The sequence below is a fragment of the Echiichthys vipera genome (genome assembly GCF_963691815.1).
Source record: "Echiichthys vipera genome assembly, chromosome: 12".
In the NCBI taxonomy this organism is placed as follows: Eukaryota; Metazoa; Chordata; class Actinopteri; order Perciformes; family Trachinidae; genus Echiichthys; species Echiichthys vipera.
Genome location: NC_139837.1, coordinates 4,982,804 through 5,000,283, shown reverse-complemented (window position 1 = coordinate 5,000,283; position 17,480 = coordinate 4,982,804). Strand labels below are relative to the sequence as shown.

General features: G+C 45.8%; 2 protein-coding genes across 2 annotated transcripts; one reads left to right on the top strand and one right to left on the bottom strand.

Moving 5' to 3' along the window:
- Positions 1-50: 50 nt before the first annotated feature.
- slc4a1ap (solute carrier family 4 member 1 adaptor protein) lies at positions 51-8,879 on the bottom strand. The gene is made up of 14 exons (XM_083923626.1): positions 8,130-8,879; positions 7,209-7,431; positions 6,886-7,014; positions 6,731-6,791; positions 6,475-6,614; positions 5,799-5,959; positions 4,724-4,793; positions 4,416-4,605; positions 3,467-3,557; positions 3,139-3,376; positions 2,726-2,824; positions 2,535-2,620; positions 2,204-2,273; positions 51-1,116 (listed from the first exon to the last, which is right to left on the bottom strand). Exons 1-14 carry the CDS (start codon positions 8,865-8,867, stop codon positions 1,067-1,069), a joined length of 2,346 nt encoding a protein of 781 aa, XP_083779752.1. The 5' UTR covers positions 8,868-8,879; the 3' UTR covers positions 51-1,066.
- A 287-nt stretch (positions 8,880-9,166) lies between these two features.
- On the top strand, positions 9,167-13,976 carry supt7l (SPT7 like, STAGA complex subunit gamma). The gene is made up of 5 exons (XM_083923893.1): positions 9,167-9,206; positions 10,389-10,878; positions 11,036-11,360; positions 12,786-13,023; positions 13,519-13,976. The coding sequence occupies exons 2-5, from the start codon at positions 10,442-10,444 to the stop codon at positions 13,812-13,814; spliced, it is 1,296 nt and encodes a 431-aa protein (XP_083780019.1). The 5' UTR covers positions 9,167-9,206; positions 10,389-10,441; the 3' UTR covers positions 13,815-13,976.
- Positions 13,977-17,480: the final 3,504 nt, after the last annotated feature.

Sequence of the window (17,480 nt, the reverse complement as noted above, 5' to 3'; positions counted from 1 at the left end):
ATAGAACAAACGTGGAGCACGGCTTATACACGGACCATTTTATTTTACATTTATATAACAAAATACAGTTTCTTTGCTTTGCCTTTCGAGAAAACAAAATGACAGGAAAGAGGGAGGAGAGTGTGGCAGGAACCCAACAGAACAGCACTGAGTGGGATTTCACAGAGCGAGGAATCCTGCTCCGGGCAAACGCACCGAGCGAGCGCTGACTCACCCGTAAAGACAATCTTGTTAAAAAGAGAGAACTTCGAGAAGGTTGGACTGTGTGTGTGTGTGTGTGTGTGTGTGTGTGTGTGTGTGTGTGTGTGTGTGTGTGTGTGTGTGTGTGTGTGTCAGTGTAGTCGCACAAACGCACTCCACTTAGCTTGAGTCATTATCATCTTGCCTTTCATCCAGTGAGCCATCCGAGTGTCCAGATGGTCCGAAAAGCTGCTTCGATGCTCGCCCTTTTCCCTCCCTCCCCACTACACTCTCTCCTTTGAAGAAGGAGAAAAAAAAAAGGTTACGCCAGCCGACCGACTGAAGCCAAACAGGGGGAGGGACACAGATTGGATGTCAGGTGGGTTTAACGGCGAGAGGAGCAGCCAAAGACCGAATCACTGAATTCAGATCAGTTAGCCCTTTCCTTTCCGTTTTCTGCCTTGGATGATATCGTATTTAAATAAAAAGGACTAAACTCAAGTGCCGCCCATCTCCGTAGTGTGAAAAGTGCCAGCGGGCCGGCTGCCCGGTGTCTGCACCCGAAGCTTGGCAGTGTAACGCAAATTGGAATGGTGGGCTTTTTTCGTTTTATCTGAGAATGCAAAATATCCCCGACAGATTCTAAAAGTTGCACCATTATTATCTTTGCTTGCCCCCCCCCCCCTCGGCAACACGCTCCCATTTCTGCAGGCTCTTCTAAGCTGAGCCACAGACGGGCTGGGGTGTGTAGAGAGGGTTAATGGTCAGAGCTAAGGAGACTGGGGGCTTTGTGTTGCAGGTATTATCCGCAGTATAAAAGCTGGTGGAATGGAGACACAAGAGCTCTCTCTCTCTCTCTTGCTCTCTCTCGCTCTTCTGCGTCCCCTCAGTAGCCGTACTTGTCGTTCAGGTGTGTGCGGCCATCCCCGGTCTGACCTACGAGAGTGGAAAAAGCCAGATTTAGCATCAAAAGGATTCACGTTTGCATAGTAATTCATGTTGTATCGCACGTTTAAAGACAGGAAATGCCAAATGGGGGAAAAAAAATGCTTGAAACATCAACAACAAGAACAAATTCACCCGATTGACCAGTAAAGTACAGCGCCCAAGTATTATCCTTGACCCTGGATCTCAGCTCGGCTCAGCAGCTCTTTCACATGTTACTTATCATTTTTAAGTGACTCTGATCTGCATTCCTCAGCCAACAATGAAAATGTCGCTGCACGTTCAGCTGCACATATGGACCATGAAAGCCTGTTTACTTCCTCTCACCAGGTCCTTTAGCAAGAAGCATTCTCCGAGGCCCAGGTAGTGTGAGTACAAACGGGCCGGGGGGGGGGACAAGGACCCTAAAGCATGGGGCACGGGACGGACGCACAGTGGGAGTGCGCCCTAATGTTACTTTGCGGTTGAAAAACATTGAAGTATAAGATGAAAATACACTTTTACAACGCGTATAAGGAGGTAACGGCGAAGGAAAACACAGATTAGGAGTCGTTAAAAAGCAATGTTTTCGCCCGTCCACACTAAAACACAACCTCAGTGTTTTCAGACTAAAATGAGCTCAGCAGCGTCTCCAAACGTCTTTGTTTTAGTGGCTTGGAAACTCTGGACTAGAGTGGACAAGAGGTGTAAATGTAGCAAAAGATACGTTTTTCAATGTAAACATCTAAGTGCGGCTGTAGCCTCGGTACGGAAGCCCTAAAGGATCATGCACACACACATTTGTTTTCCTCCGTTTTCCCGTGTTAACGAGATAATTTCCCCCCGTTCTCTCGTGAGAGATAATGAATGAAGCGTGATAGGCCTTAGATTTCCATCACTACTGACATTTCATGCCTCATACAGACTTCTCATCAGGGTTGAAAACGTCAGGCAACAGGTGTAAAGATTTGACGAAGAGCCGATATCTCACTTATCAGAAAAAAGAACAATAGTTTTACACTGCTCGTTTAATAAGACTGATGTGAGTCAGTAAGTCCTGGAGTCTAGAGCAAACAGTGGGATGAGTCAGGTGCGTTACCTGTAGGAGGCACCCACACACAGTAATCAGGGTCGTCCTCTGGATACTGTCCCGAGGGCTGCGTTGGTGGCTGTGGAGACAAATCATGAGCAAATTCAATTTACGCCACACTTTTGTGTACGATAGCATTAAATGTTTGTCCTGTGTGTGTGTGTGTGTGTGTGTGTGTGTGTGTGTGTGTGTGTGTGTGTGTGTGTGTGTGTGTGTGTGTGTGTGTGTGTGTGTGTGTGTGTGTGTGTGTGTGTGTGTGTGTGTGTGTGTGTGTGTGTGTGTGTGTGTGTGTGTGTGTGTGCGCGTGTGTGTGTGTGTGTGTGTGTGCGGGTGTCCCTACTCTGCTGGGGCCCATCGCTTTCTTCTTCCCAGTCTTCCTGGGGCTGGGCCCTGCTGCGGGCTCCCTGTCACCTCCTGTTTTGGACTCTGCGGAGAAACGTCAGCATGGTACGTTAGAGGTGGTGCATCGGTAATAACTGATATTGGAGGGAGTGCAGACTAATATGGAAAACAATGAAACACGGCAGCCACCTGGACTGGATGAGGCCACGGCCTTGTTGCTGCTGCACTGAAGAACCTGCTCCGCTGCTTCGGCCGGCGCCTCGCCTCTCCTCTGTTTCTGGGTTTGCTCTAATATGAAGTCATAGAAAACAAAAATATAAAGGGTGATCACTGTGATCATTAGGATGTGCACTGCAAGTTTACAAAGACTCTACTTTTCTAGATATCTTTCATTAACTCTGCATATGGAGGAAACGTACAATAGATTACAGTAGGCTTTTCTGTATACAGTATTACAGATCTGCTGCCACCCGGTGGCGAAAGAAATCCATGTTAAAACCTATGAACTTATGTAAAGAATAGAGAAGACCAAAGTACAGAGGGCATATTTCCCTCCTTTTTCCCTTATTTTGCCTTTTCCCCCTCTGCTTCTGACCGTTTACCTTGGGACGGTGATGGCCGCTCTGAGGGAGGGCTCTCTCGAGACATGGATGCACTGGACTCTTCAGTGTCAACATCAGCCTCAGTAATAGCTGCACACTCTTTGTTATCATTATCCTGATGTTTCCCAGCCTCCTCCTCCTCCTCTTCTTCCTCCTCCTCCTCCTCCTCTCCACTGGGTGGAAGCTCTTTCATGTTGAAGAGCTCTGCGGGCAAGTTGGGGCGCTTCTGAGGCAACTTCTACATGTGAAGAGAAAACAATGGATCAATAGAATATATAGGTAGGAAAAAAAAAATGTTTTCAGGGTTATGAAACATGACAACACCCACCCCAATGGTACCAGTCTTCAGCTTGAATTTGCTTCCTCCCTTCATGGCTCCAAACAGCGGTAAGGTCTTTTTAGGTTTCGCTGTCTCTGAGCTACCAAAAGAACACCAACACACATCAAAATATATTTTAGATAGTTCAATGTGGCCTGACATATATATCAGAATAAGTAAGTAACACATTTTAACACAGTTAACTCCGTAAAATGTCTCAACAGCCCTTTCACACGTGCTCTGCCAACCAGAAATGACGCAGACATGAGCTGGATGAGCTGTACATGAGAAGGTAAATGTCTGAGTCTGTTGGATCCGACATTAAACAGAGTGTTGAGTTTACCCTTCCAGCTCACTAACACAAAGACTATGTAATGTGCACACAGCCACTCGTTGTATGGAGAATTCCCAGCGAATACGTGGACGTGTTGATGATGTTTCATGCGGCTTACGTGACATCGGAGGAAAACAAAAATCCTAGAGAGATGACAAGACCGCGGACCATCTGTCGGTCAGAGCGGACGCCGAAATATTCAACGAATTCAAGCAACGGCAAGAGGCTTGGTTGTTAGTGACCAAATAACGGACCGGCTACGTGACTGCGGCTTAAATCATCTCATCTCATCTTCAGCCGCTTATCCGGGGTAGGGTCGCGGGGCCAGCAGCTCTAGCAGGGGACCCCCAAACTACCACATTAACCAGCTCTAACTGGGGTATCCCGAGGCGTTCCCAGGCCAGTGTGGAGATGTGAGATGTGGCGTAAATCAGCGTCAAGTGATTCCAGTAAGCCAGAAGAACGCGTCTTACATGGACGATCTCCTGTTGTGTGCTGCATGTGAGAGAGGGAAACTTCGGACTGTGTCTGCACCTAATTTGTCAGGCATCGTCTAGAAAACACATTCCCATACTTGTCCTTTTGCTGATATTTAAGGACATCGAACGCAGCACTAGGTCTAACCTGGGTAGCAGTGAGGGCATCTGAGCGGGCCGCGTGAGTTCGACCAGCTTGCGGAGCCTCTGGGCGTCTTTGCGCAAGTCGGCTACGTGCACGTGGAGCTTCCTGCGCTCCACGGCGTCCATTGCTGCCTCGTTTCGCACCGCGGTCATGAAGGCGTCCAGCGAGTCCTCAGTGGAAGTTGTGGAGGTGTCTAAGAGGAGGGATCAAACATAAGAACACGAGGAGAGCGTGCATATATATATATACAGCACGTAGGTATTAGGGCATCTGTCCACAGAACAGTGAGCACTCGGGCAATCATGACTCACCTCCCCTACCACCGTTGAGCTTTTTCTGAGCCTCTGCCAGCTCCGTCTCTACCTCGGACAGTTTGGCCACCTACATGAAAACCAATTGCATGAATGTTACCACAGTGTGCTTAGCATTGCTATGTATAGATTAGTTAAGTTAAATGAAGTTTCATTATTTCCAGTCTCTCCTTAATCTACAGAGCACCTGCAATTAAACACAATTTGACAGAGAGGGGACGCAGGCACCTCTGTGTGGTTTATAACGTGTGAGGTTGTATAGGGAAGAAATACTCCAGAATAATAATAATAAAACATAGGTAAAAACAGTAAAAAGTGAATAAGTTTCTGTATTTTTAGCCATGTGTCTCTCTGCGGATGGCAATGTCAGTCGCCTCTTCGGTCCACACCAACATTTATTCGATGGATTACCATGAAATTTGCCACAGATGTCTACAGTCTCCTCTGCACAGGATGGATTCCCTGACGTTTCCTCTGGCGCCACCATGAGGTTCACATCAGTAGTTAAATGTATTATACATTATTGAATAGATTGTCTGTCTCTGTCTTTGTCTCTCTCTGTCCATCTGTCTGGCTTTTCTCTCTTTCTCTTTTCTTTTCTTCCTCCCCAGCCGGTCAAGACAGATGTCCGTCCTCCAAATTCCTGCTGGAACATGTTTGATCTTGACAGATTTGGTTTAGAAGCCTTTATGTTTTAGTTTTCACAGCAGAAAGTGCTGCTATAATGTTACTTCGCAGTCATTCCACTGCTACACATTAGCTACATGCTAATGTCAGGAGAAGCTGATGTTGTTCATTACATGTCTGGGGGTGTAGTGTTTGGTTTACACGCCTTTACTGGTGATTTTTCACAGCAGAAAGTGCTGCTTTACTGCATTACTGCCCGTTTAACCGAAGCTCGAAGCCTAACTGTTGACACCTGTGCACTATGCCTGTGTCAGCATTGTCAATGTGAACATGATGTGACCACTGAGCTCAGAGCAAATACATGTAAGTAAGGCAACAGTGAATCGTATACAGTGATGATTAAAGATGCCCTGAGAGAGTCGTGTGTATAAACAGTGGCGGTTTTTACCAATGATTCGTAGGTCTCAGGCCGCTCCTCGACCTTTCCCGCCTTTTTCATTCTGTCCTGCCTCTTCCTCTCCACGGTGCCGGTTCGATCCAGGAAGGTGTCATCATCACTGTCGTAGTAGTCCTCGTCTTCCCAGTTCTTCTTCTTGCGCTTACGGGACACTAGCATTAGGATGTGAAACAGGAATACCTGTTATTGCGATGCTCATAACTGCGAGCTAAAGATCGGGTTGGGTACTGTATACATATGAATCGATACTGGTGCTGATGCCGACACCTGGGATTAGGTACCGGCACCAAACGGTACCTTTTTTTGGTACTTTAGTCTCTCTGTAGTAACAAAAAGGTAATGTCAGCTGTAAAAATAAAGTCCAAACCTATTTATCCTCTTTATTTAGAACATTTTTGTTATTGTTTTGAATATTTTAAACCCGTCTTTACCTCCCTCTTCACTCTTAAGCCCCTCGACAACCTCCAGCCTGTCAGTCTGTCACCAGGGCAACGCTTTCGTGTGTGTCAAAGAGGAAGTGTAACAACACCACGACCACTTTGGCTCACCATTAAATTATATTATATTATATGGCGGCAAATGTTGTCTGCGTGGAATCTTGAAAAGTGTAACTACTCTTGTGTCGTTAACTCTACTTTCACGTATCCCCACTGTAACGGGTTCTCACCTGCTTCCTGGCGGAGCAGCCCTCTGGCTTCCAGCATTCGACAAGCCTCCAGGCAGCACTGGACGGCTGTATCTTTCTTCTTCCCCGTATGGGTCACCTCAGCGACCAGCTGCCGGCCCACAGCGTCGTCCACCGGCAGCCTGACAGAAACATCAACATGAAACGCACGACTCTACACGCACTTTGCTACCTGGCGGGAAGGAAACACAGCTTTTAAAACGTTCCCGTCGTAAATCGGGGGTTTGGTGTCACTCACTTTATCCTGCAGAGCCAGGAGCCATGGCCTTTGTCTTCATACTCAAACTCCAGCTCCTCTCCTACGATAACGATGTCAAAGTTGAAGTCGAGAAATGCAGAGAAACACAAGAACCAGAAAAACAGAAGCTGTGGATTAACAATGAGTCGTCTCACCTTCCCTGTCGTAGAAGCCCTGCAAAGCCTTCTTCGGGTCTTTCAGGTAGGCCGCCTCCTGGTCCTCGTGGAACTCCGTTGAAAAGGGATTCTCCTCGTTCTCGTCTTCCTCGGGAACAGCCTCCTCGGCTGCAGGGTGGATTTACGGAGACAGATGGAGTGAAAGGAAAGTGGAGAACAAAAGGATTAAGGTGCTTCTTCAGTTACTCGTCTTGAGAGAAAGTTGACACCGACTCACTTGGTGTGGCAACGCAGCAATACAGCCAACACAGATGACACGTAACACACTGTGCCATAATCCCCAAACCAGCAGAAACGCTCACCTATTCCCCATGAACAGCCGGATTCTTCGTTTGACGGTCTGCTCTGGCCCTTGTTGCTTTCACATTGCTCCTCTCCCTCCTTCTCCTCCTTCTCCTCCTCCTCCTCATCATCAGAACCGCCTCCCATCATCCTCTTCTCCAACTCGGCCCTCTGTTTTCGGGCTTTCTCCCTCAGCTCTGTCACCGTTAGCTCAGACTCCTCTTCCTCATCGAACTCTGGACCCTGTGGAAGGAGGAGAGGGGAAGAGTACTCCACCGACTCACGAGTGCACTCGAAACCTACGTTACCGAGAATGCGTCTTACAATTCTTCTCATTAGAAAGAATATAGTGTGAATTTCAAAATAAAGGTGCATCTTCAATGAAAATTAATTAATAGCTCTTGCATGCTTATTATTGGTGTCTGCACCAAGAGCACCGTCACATGGCCGACGTTTGATCGATTCCTAACCAAGTGGTTTCCATGCCTAACCCTAAGGCCGTGGTTTGGTTTAGTACGTCCATCCTCATAAATAAGAGTCGACCTGACAGCAAAACAACACCGGCAACTCCAGCACTTTTATTGAAAAGTTGCAGTTCAGTTGCTAATTTTTAAACTTTGCAGAGTTATCCCTTGGGCCGGATCAGACCCTTTGGCGGGTATATTCTGGCCCACGGGCCGTATGTTTGACACCCCTGGTCTATGCTGAATAATAGAAATATTCAATCTGACTTTATTTATTGTCTTTCACTCGCATGTGTATTTAGTAGCTTTTTTGTATAGTTGTATGTGTTTGAGTACTTCGTAAAACAGAAAATAAATTATAGTAAACAGTCCTTAAATGCTAAGATATGACCTCAGGGGGTGGATCATTGGACAGCCACCCCACAGCTGTCTCTATTCATCATGTCAGTGCACAGCAGTGCCCACATCAGGGTTTACCTGCAGGATAAAAAGCCTGGTGCTCCCACCAAACTTCAGGACGTGGCCCACACGCAGCCTGATAGAGGTCCTCGGGGGGATCTTGTTCTTGTTCACCACAGTGCCGTGTGTGCTGCCCAGATCGTGGACGTAAAACCCGCTCTCCTCTCCGACGGACTCCCCCTCTCCAGCCTGTCCGCGGTACTGAATTATCGCATGGTACCTGGAGATGGAGGGGTGCTCCAGAGAGACGTCACACACGGGTAAACGGCCGACCACGAAGTAGCTTTTCTGCGTGAGGGGTACCGTGTCCACTATAGTGCCGTTTTTAAGGATTTCCAGAGCATAGGGGGCATCCGGAGCCACCCCACCCCAGGGCGGTTCTGTATATGGGATAGGGGGGAATTTAGTACATGGGGGCCCTTTAGCAGGAAGCACCCTAGGTTTAGCTTCTGGCTTGGTTTTGACAGGAGTCACGTCCTTCCCGTTGTCGCATTTCGTGTCCTCTTCTCGGGCTTTTTCGGTCAAGCGACCCGGGTACTCCTCACCTGTAGTGTCGGCATCTTCATCCCCGTTATCCTCTCTCTCATGTTTGGTCTCCGGTGCTGGAGGTTTGGACGGAGCAGCGACGGTACCGCGTCTTCCGGTGAGAGAGGGCGCCGCGAAGAGAGCCGGTTTTTTAAAAGTGTCATTTGTTTCCAGTTCGGTTCTTAGGGACGTTTTATCCTCATTTTCTCCCCCATTTTCATCCGTTTCCATCGCAGAGTTCACTTGTTCTTCTGTATCTCCCACACACACGTCAAGCGGCGGGGAGGCGGCCATGTTTATTTGGTGCGACGGTGAAATGTGTCCGGGTTGTCTAAACCTTTTATAAACCCGTTAACAAACAATACCATCCCAATGATAAATCACTTAAAACAAAAATAAGCAGCATTTTAACGGATTTAATTATTTTTTTATACTATTTAGAAAAAATGGATAGTCGCGGAACTAAACATCTTGTTCGGCTGTTCACCCGACTTCCGGTGCAACTTCCTTCGAAGGTACAACCGTCACTGGTTACAAATATCAACAGACGTTTCTATCGTCCCCGCGAATGTGAGTTGTTGCTGCTTTATTTATGATTTAATATCTAGTTCAACAAGCGTGATAAGCATTAAACTACCGGGTTTAAAACGTCGGCGTCGTCGTTGAATGAGGATGTTTGCTGTTTTCTCTTGTGTGAAAAACTACAGACAGACACCTGACATGTTGTGTTGTCTCGCTATCCTGCAACACACACACACACACACACACACACACACACACACACACACACACACACACACGTTGTACCTACGCGAGTCAGTGCCATTCACTTTAAAATCAGGTGTTGTGCCGTATTCAGCGCCCCTGCCGTGAAATGCACCCCCTCGCATTATAGGTGATATACTGGATCAGAAGACTGTTGTTTCCACCTATAGGAGTAGTTTATATATATATATATATACAGGTAACCACATTAAAAGCACACTTTTGAACCTATGAATTGCAAGAAAAGCTGGGATTATATTTAGGAAACGCTAAATCAAAACATTCAACTTGATCAAAAGATCCATTTTATTCACTTTGTAATTATGGCTGCAGTATATTTCCACAGAACATACAAAAAGGTGTCGTTTCGTGTTCACTATTATCCAAGTTTGTGATTTTAAACTCTTTAAAATAGTTTAAAGACTGTAAGTAACCAATGTTCTGACCGTTGTGGGTTACCTGTGTATATATATATATATATATATATATATAAACTACTCCTATAGGTGGGAACAACAGCCTCCTGATCCAGGGTGCATTTCATGGCAGGGGTGCTGAATTAGGCACAACACCTGCATTTACCGAGTGCATCTAATTGCTTTCCCTAATACTATTGTTTTTTCACCGTTAACAGTAGTTACCTGCTATTCCAAGCGTCTCCTTTCAAAATAAAGCCAGTGCGAACCAAAAAGCAATGCTAATATTTTCTTTAAACCGTGTTAGCGATAGCCGTATGTTACATCGTTGTAACTACAGGTCTAATATGTGGTGTGATCTTCTTGGCACATAAGATTGAGTTAACATTGTGTATAAGCAAAAACGTCACTTTTTAAACTATTTTGACAAAACAAGCGTTGTAAAGTGATTTAACTGCCTAAAGTTAACTGAAGGTGCCTAAAAATCAATGCTATTTTGTTTATTGTTTGTTTTTTTATATGTGATGTCGTTTACCGACTTCAACCTCCTCTCCACCTTTACCATTTCCAGATTCAGTGAGAGTTTGGATCCGGCTTGTATCTTTCTGGCTTTGATCACTCATCATGATGCGTTACTGGGGCGAGATCCCTGGGCCTGCAGGGGCTCCTCCCAGCCGCAGCTCCTTCGATTTGCTCCAGCGTGAGTTTCGCTCAGTGGAGATGCAGGATCCTCCCCTGCACCAGCCCTCGGCGCAGCGTCCGCGGCCCACCACGATGTTGGACATCCCCTCAGAGCCCTGCAGCCTCACCATCCACACGGTGCAGCTGTGTCAACATGCCCGCCGCCTCCGTGGCCTCCTGTCGGCGGCCCAAGCCCAGGCTCAGGGTCAGAGCTCAGCGTCCTTTGAGGGTGGCAGCCGGCTGGAGGAGGCTGATACCAAACTGCCCCTGCGTCCTCCCACCCCACCTGTCATGCCAGATGACTTGCTACCTGTGGATAGCAAAGCTCCGCGGCAACCCTTCCTACTCCACCACAGCGACCCTGAAAGCGACTTCTATAAGTAAGTTTAATCTGTGCACTCCTGTCATTGTGGTTAAATATGTTCCATTAAGAATCTAAATTGTAGGCTTAAAAATCACATAGTGTTTCGATCCTATAACATTTTAATTTGACATATTACTCAACATTTCATCTCCTCTGGTTCTGTCCATCCTAAGGGGTAAAGGCGAGCCTGTGACAGAGCTGAGTTGGCCGTCCTGCAGACCGCTCCTCTATCAGTCAGTGGCCACCATCTTGGCCCACGCTGGCTTCGAGTCGGCCCAGGAGAGCGTGCTGGAGACCCTGACCGACCTGGTTCATGAGCACTACCTGCGCCTCGCCCGCATGCTGCGGGTGGCGGTGGACCGGGAGGCTCGGCTAGGAGCGAGTCCCTTTCCAGATGTGGTGGAGCAAGTGTTCCATGAAGTGGGCATCGGCAGCGTGCTGGCCCTGCAGCGCTTCTGGCAAGTGCGGATCAAGGACTATCACAGCTACATGCTGCAGGTGAGGTTAGGAGTGGGTCACAACAATCCACACTAGAGATTATTACCATTTGTCAAACACGCATGATTTTGGGATACTTTTTATATTGTGGTATTTAAATTAATGTCTTTGGTTGTATTTGTTGTAAAAAATGTTTAAATTGATGAATCACTTTATTGTTATCTTGCATTTTGTCATTGTAAATTGAATAGTGTGGTATTTTGTTCTTCGGCTGAAATTCAGATGGACTCCACTAACCAGTGTCCTGGGGGTAAACATCGGAAACGTTACCATATACTCTTGATAACTGTGGATTAATTTTCTGTTGCATATGGGCATTTTGCACCTTATTCTGACATTTTTAGCCTGGGAACCAACCCATCAGCTGAGCTCATGTTTCGTTTATGTCTGGCCCCTCTCCCATTCAGGCAGATTTCCAGCAACTTGAGATCTAACGGGCCAATCACAACCCTTTATCTCATGTGGGGCGGGTTTAAGACGATGACTGACAGAGGAGCATCATGCTAGCATGTGGTTAGCGAACGTAGATGGCATACCTCATCCTGCGCAACTCCCCGGGATCACGAAACTCAAATCAAACTATCAAACTAGGCAGCGCTGATCAAATATGAATCCAGATGCTGTTACTGTATTGCCTATTTCAAATGTTTTCTTAAACACTCTTTATTGAGCTGTTCAGCTGTAATTTGAGGAAGTTTGTTACCCAGCTGCCATGTTTTTTCCTGCTTAAAAATAGACCAAGCACTGCCTCAAGTTGCATGCGCCACTCAGCGCTACATTATTTTGTCACCCTGATCTGTTTTAGGTCTTTCTATATTCATTCAGAGGCATGTTGGTCGATGATTGATTGGTAGGCGGTTGACAGGGTGGTTGAAAACAGCTAAATGAACATTTTTGAATTATTCTGGCGATGTCAGGCTAACATTTCGTAGGCTAAACAATACATTGGAAAAATAGTCAGCAGGTTAATTGATAATGAAATAATCCCACGGTGCTGAAAAACATCAGAAAATATCAATGTAAGCTGCCAGGGCTTAACCCTACACTGCTGAATCATCTCAGAAAGCATAAAGAACTTTGTACGAGTGAGAACAACGGACCATATTGCAACTTATGTGCAAGCTGCTTGAAAGTGACATAGAAACCACACTAAGAGATTCGCGATTCGCCGACTTGAGTGCCAACATGACTCCTAAAGATATACAACTGATTATCTCTGTAGAGAGCAGGAAGTAGAGCTGGTCCTTTGCGTCTGTGATTGACTTTGCCATAGCAGCGAATATTGTTTTCAACAAGTTGTGGATCGTGGGCTCTTCATATTGATGATTCAAATTGAAATACTAGATAAAAGGTCAGATCTTAAATGTCTTCCTCTACGAGCTTTTACCTGTAAAATGGGGCTTTTAAACGATTTTTCTCTTCCAGGTAAGCAGAGATCTGTCAGAAGAATATGAACGACTGGTGAACCCAGAGAAGGCTCTGGAGGACTCCAAGCCCCCGAGGATAAAGGAGGAGCCCATGAGTGACATCTCTTTCCCTGTTAGCGAGGAGCCTGAGGCAGACCTGGCCTCTGGGGACCAGGCTCTGCCCATGGGCGTCCTCGGGGCCCACGGTGAGAGGCTGGCTTCCGGCTTGGATGGGGACCATTCTCCCCACACTTCAGGTGAGACCAGTATTCTCGTTAAAGTGCACGGTACACTCTGCATTCCTTTCTGGATTTGCTACAGAGGGGATTGAAGAGTATGAAACCTTCAGTGTTAGATTTTATTGTGCGCTGATGTGGAGAAGGTTGAGGTCCTGCTGTAGCAGTGTTTCACTCTGTACCATTGGTAAAGCAAAATCCGACACCACTCACTACGCAAGGTAACGGTAAACTGAACAAAACAAGACATCCGAGGACGTTATCTTGAACATTTTTCACCATTTGCTGACATTTTATGGAACAAACAACCCATCGGTTAATCAAAACAACAGTTGTGGCATCCTTAATATTCTTTACAGAAAAAAATCAACAGGGTTAATGTGAATTATGGTTGAATTTTGCCAATTTGCACCATTCACACTTGGGCAGCTACATGTATTAAATTCAGGTTTCTCTTTTTAACCAATTTTCTGGCAGCAAATCACTTTGGCTAAATCTGTTCTCCCCTCTTATAAGGTGGCGGCGGGGCCAACAACTCCCCACTGTGGCCACAGGTAAAGATGGAGCCGCAGGATGCCGAGGAAGGCCAGAGCGGCGGGCACCACCACCACCATCACCACAGCGTCTTGGGTGGCGACGTGTTCGAGGAAGGGGGGCCCATGTCCACCATGAGCGAGTCAGGAGGAGCCATGGCACCCTCTCCTGGAGGCGCAGTGTCAGAAGGCAGCTACGCTTCGCATTCGCCCGACTCCTTGATGGGCACCTCGCCCGTCTTCAACCAGAGACCGAGGAAAAGGGCGAAGAAGATGTGAGGCCGTTCTTTTGAAGACTTTGAACTCACCGTCAAGTCTTCCGCATTAGTTATCCCGCAGCTGTTCACATCATGGCCACTGCGTAAACTGACTGAGACACTGATGCCACGAACAAACCGAACGGACGTGGAACAAAATGTATTTTTTTCTGTTTGTTTGTATTTGTATAGTTTTTCTTAAAATAGCTGAAGATGTTGCCATAAAGGGGTTTATAGTCAAAAGAATAAACTTCTATTGAAGCATCAATTTTGTTCATTTTCTCTTATTCAGGGTTTTAATTTGCTTAATGAAACGACGAAGAGGGAAAACTAAGTAGTTGAAAAGCAAATAATTTAGTTAAACGGCTCAATAATTCAGCCCGACGGTTTGTTTTCCCAAGCTAGTGCGTCTCTTTCTCCTCACACACTAATAACTGTCTGTGGCGTTCATTTAGATTAAAAGATGCTCCACCAGGAAGGACGATATACATCTATATCCCTTTGCTTATGAACATGCTGTTGCATATTATGATGTATTTTATAACTCCTCATTACCTCTGTACAGTACACTTAATATGTAGCCCAATACGGCGGAACCTTCTACTCGTACACATACAAACACGCACACACACACTTCATACACCTGTCAACCTGAAGCCGCTCTGCTAAACTAGCATCTGTTTCAGTAATGAGGTAAAGCTGTGAATGCAACACCAGAGGCAATTACGGCTTGGTTGTCTGCATCGCAGAGGCGACATCAATCCACTCTTAATGGCAAATTAATTACGGTGTGCATAATTCTGCAGCAGGCCTGTTTTAATACATGTGGATTCTTTTTGTGTGGCTCCTTTCATTTTCACAGTTAGGCAGGTAATTGTCTATGCCCACGGGAAGTGCTGATGGGGTCACGTATTGATATTCAATTCGCTGCGTTGATAGTTGATTTATGTGTTTTCCTCTGCGCCTTGAAAGACGCGTCTGATTTGCGGCGCTGTGCGACCCAGATGTGATTTGGAGCAGCTGGAAAACAAAATCAGTATTCCAGACATCGGAGTCACTGCACTGAGACGCCCGGTACTGTGCCTTTAAGAAAAACACTCCAACTTAACCATTTCAAAGCCCAAATATTCTCATATATGCACCTACATAAATGATACTTCTTGGCAGAGGGTATGTGTATGTTTTTGTTACTGCTCAGAACATACAACGTTAGAGCATAATAACAACATAAACACAACATGTTTTAAATACTGTTTCACATCAAAAATATGAACCATTATGGTCGGCAACGTTTTCCTTCAGGGGCACAATCAGGTTTGCATTTTTGTTTGGTTTTTCTGAAATGTCTCAACGACAACTGGATGAGCTGCCATGCAGTTTGGTACAGACATTCATGCTCGACTACACAGCAGGAGTTTTAACATCCCCAGTAATCCCTTCAATTTTTCCGTTAGCGCCAACATAGAGTCAAAATTGAAATGTATCCAATACCGTATTTTCCGCACTATAAGGCGCACCGCCTTAAGAATATTTATTATGGAAAACAAGAGCAGACACTTTCACAACTGCCTTGACTGCTCGAATCACTTCAGCACAAGTAGATCATGTGTTATCAATAAAAAATAATTGGAAAGTCAATCTGTTGCCTGAAAATAAATGGTCTAACACACAGGCCTTGTTATATTTGTGCTGCGGCATCGTGACCCCTCTGTTTGCTAACAGCTGCTGAGGAGCTTTGCACTGGGGAGAAAAGGTGTAATTACAAAAAATGTCAAGATGTTTTTGGAGCAGGGGTCTCTGAGTAAGGACCCAACAGATGATTAATTACCGTCCTACGTGCAAATCACTCATTTAGCGTGAAATTGAATCAATCCAGCCGAGTTTGGAGTTTGTGAGCAGAATGAGGAATACGTTTCATTTTTACACAATGAGCTCGGACGGTCCTCCGGGGCGCTCATTTGTTTGTTTTCGAGCAAATCACACGAAAAGTGGAAATGAGACTCTCCGTCTAAAGTAATGTCACCGCCAGATTTCACGGAATCCTATTTATTGTAATCAAGTAAGAGATACCGCGGAGACAAACAATGAATTATGAGACGAGATGATCATATCACCAGAAAGATGAATTGCCGGGAATATGGGATGTGACAGGTACAAAGGGTCCTACGCTGCACATGCAACGGTTACAGCCGTTTCACAGCACCCCAGAGATGAGAGGATTGGTTGCACGGCGTCGAGAGTCTGAATCGATCAATGGATTTTTCTTTTCTCTCGGGTGATACGACTGAAAATGTTAAATAAAGCAAGAATTGATGCAGTCTGTTGGAATTGGATTGAACTTGGAATCCATCCATCGTCTGGTTTAATTTTTCTGTTTGGAAAATGGCCAAAAGTATTATTAGCAGTTACAAATTAAGCCTACAATAGTTCATCAGAAAGTGTGAGTCAGCTATAAAACAGGCTGCAGCTCACTGAAAATGTGGACGAATGCGTGAAAGGTGTAACACCACTGGTGGATTTACTCAAGTAAAATACTGAGGTATTTTTACTCGGTGTGGAAAACAATGAATTACAATTACTCTGGTTACTTCAAGTTGGGTTTACCCATTACAATTAGGTACTTTCTATCTCAAGTATTGCATTACAACATTTGAAGTTGCATCCGTTACAGTGAAAACAAAAGTCCTGTGAAAAAGTCCTGATAAACTGTGAGAACGGAATAAAAGAAAGAAGATAAATCTGCCGCTGCAGCAGAGAGGAAGCTGCAGGCGTGTCTGCGGCTGCAGAGTCCCAGAGAGGTGACATTCTGCACTCGGCAGATGTTGATGCTGATGATGTGATGTTGTTCTACTAGTGAAGGCTAATCTGCAAACTGTGGGGCTAAAACATGAAGCCAATGCAGACCAAATGCCAGGTGGTCTGGTGGTTAGCACAGTTGCCTTACAGCTAGAGGGTTCTTGGTTTTAATCCCAGCTAGGGCCCTCATGTGTGGAGTTTTCTAAGAAGAATAATTCCTTTATTAACACACACACACACAATTAATGGAGAGATGTTAGAGCGATGGGGCTGCCCAGAGCAGTTGGGTCAACCTGGACCTGATAGGCATCAGGTGCTATCAGTCCACGCTCGACTGACTTGTGCCAGTCCAGCGTGGATTGGCACCTCTCCAGCCACCAGCGACCCTCCGGTTCCTAGACAAGTCACCAATGGACTGAGCTACTGCCGCCCCTGTTTGCATGTTCTCCCCGTGTCTGCATGGGTTTTCTCCGGGTTTTCTCCGGTTTCCTCCCTCAGTCCAAAGACATGTATGTGTTAGGTTAATTGATGACTCTAAATAGCCCGTAGGTGTGAATGAAATAAACATGTTTAAAGCCTGGTGGACATAACAGTTTTGGACTTTATAGTTGATTTCTCTGTTCGTGACAACAGTATAGGTGGTGCATTTTTATACAACTCACTCGAATTATGTTAAGGCCTAAAGTTCCGCGTAATTAGGAGTGTGCAGCTGTGAGTAACAGGTGGGAGCCGTCACAGGTGGTCATGGGTGGTCACGGGTCACTTGGCCAACCTCCACACTTTAACACTTTAACATTTTAACTAACCTTATTAGTACGCTTTTACTGCTTTATTGTTTCACAATTTCTGTGACAGTAAACATAATTTGATTTGATGCTTTTTCTTCAGTAAA

Bases quoted from the DNA above. Each gene is read 5' to 3' on its own strand.
- slc4a1ap (XM_083923626.1), bottom strand. From the start codon at position 8,867: ATGGAAACGGATGAAAATGGGGGAGAAAATGAGGATAAAACGTCCCTA. The intron at 7,432-8,129 runs GTAAACCCTGAT...CTCCTTCCACAG, and splicing joins CCAGGCTTTTTATCCTGCAG to GGTCCAGAGTTCGATGAGGA. The intron at 3,377-3,466 runs GTGGGTGTTGTC...CTTCACATGTAG, and splicing joins TGAAGACTGGTACCATTGGG to AAGTTGCCTCAGAAGCGCCC.
- supt7l (XM_083923893.1), top strand. From the start codon at position 10,442: ATGATGCGTTACTGGGGCGAGATCCCTGGGCCTGCAGGGGCTCCTCCC. The intron at 10,879-11,035 runs GTAAGTTTAATC...GTCCATCCTAAG, and splicing joins CCTGAAAGCGACTTCTATAA to GGGTAAAGGCGAGCCTGTGA. The intron at 13,024-13,518 runs GTGAGACCAGTA...CCCTCTTATAAG, and splicing joins CCATTCTCCCCACACTTCAG to GTGGCGGCGGGGCCAACAAC.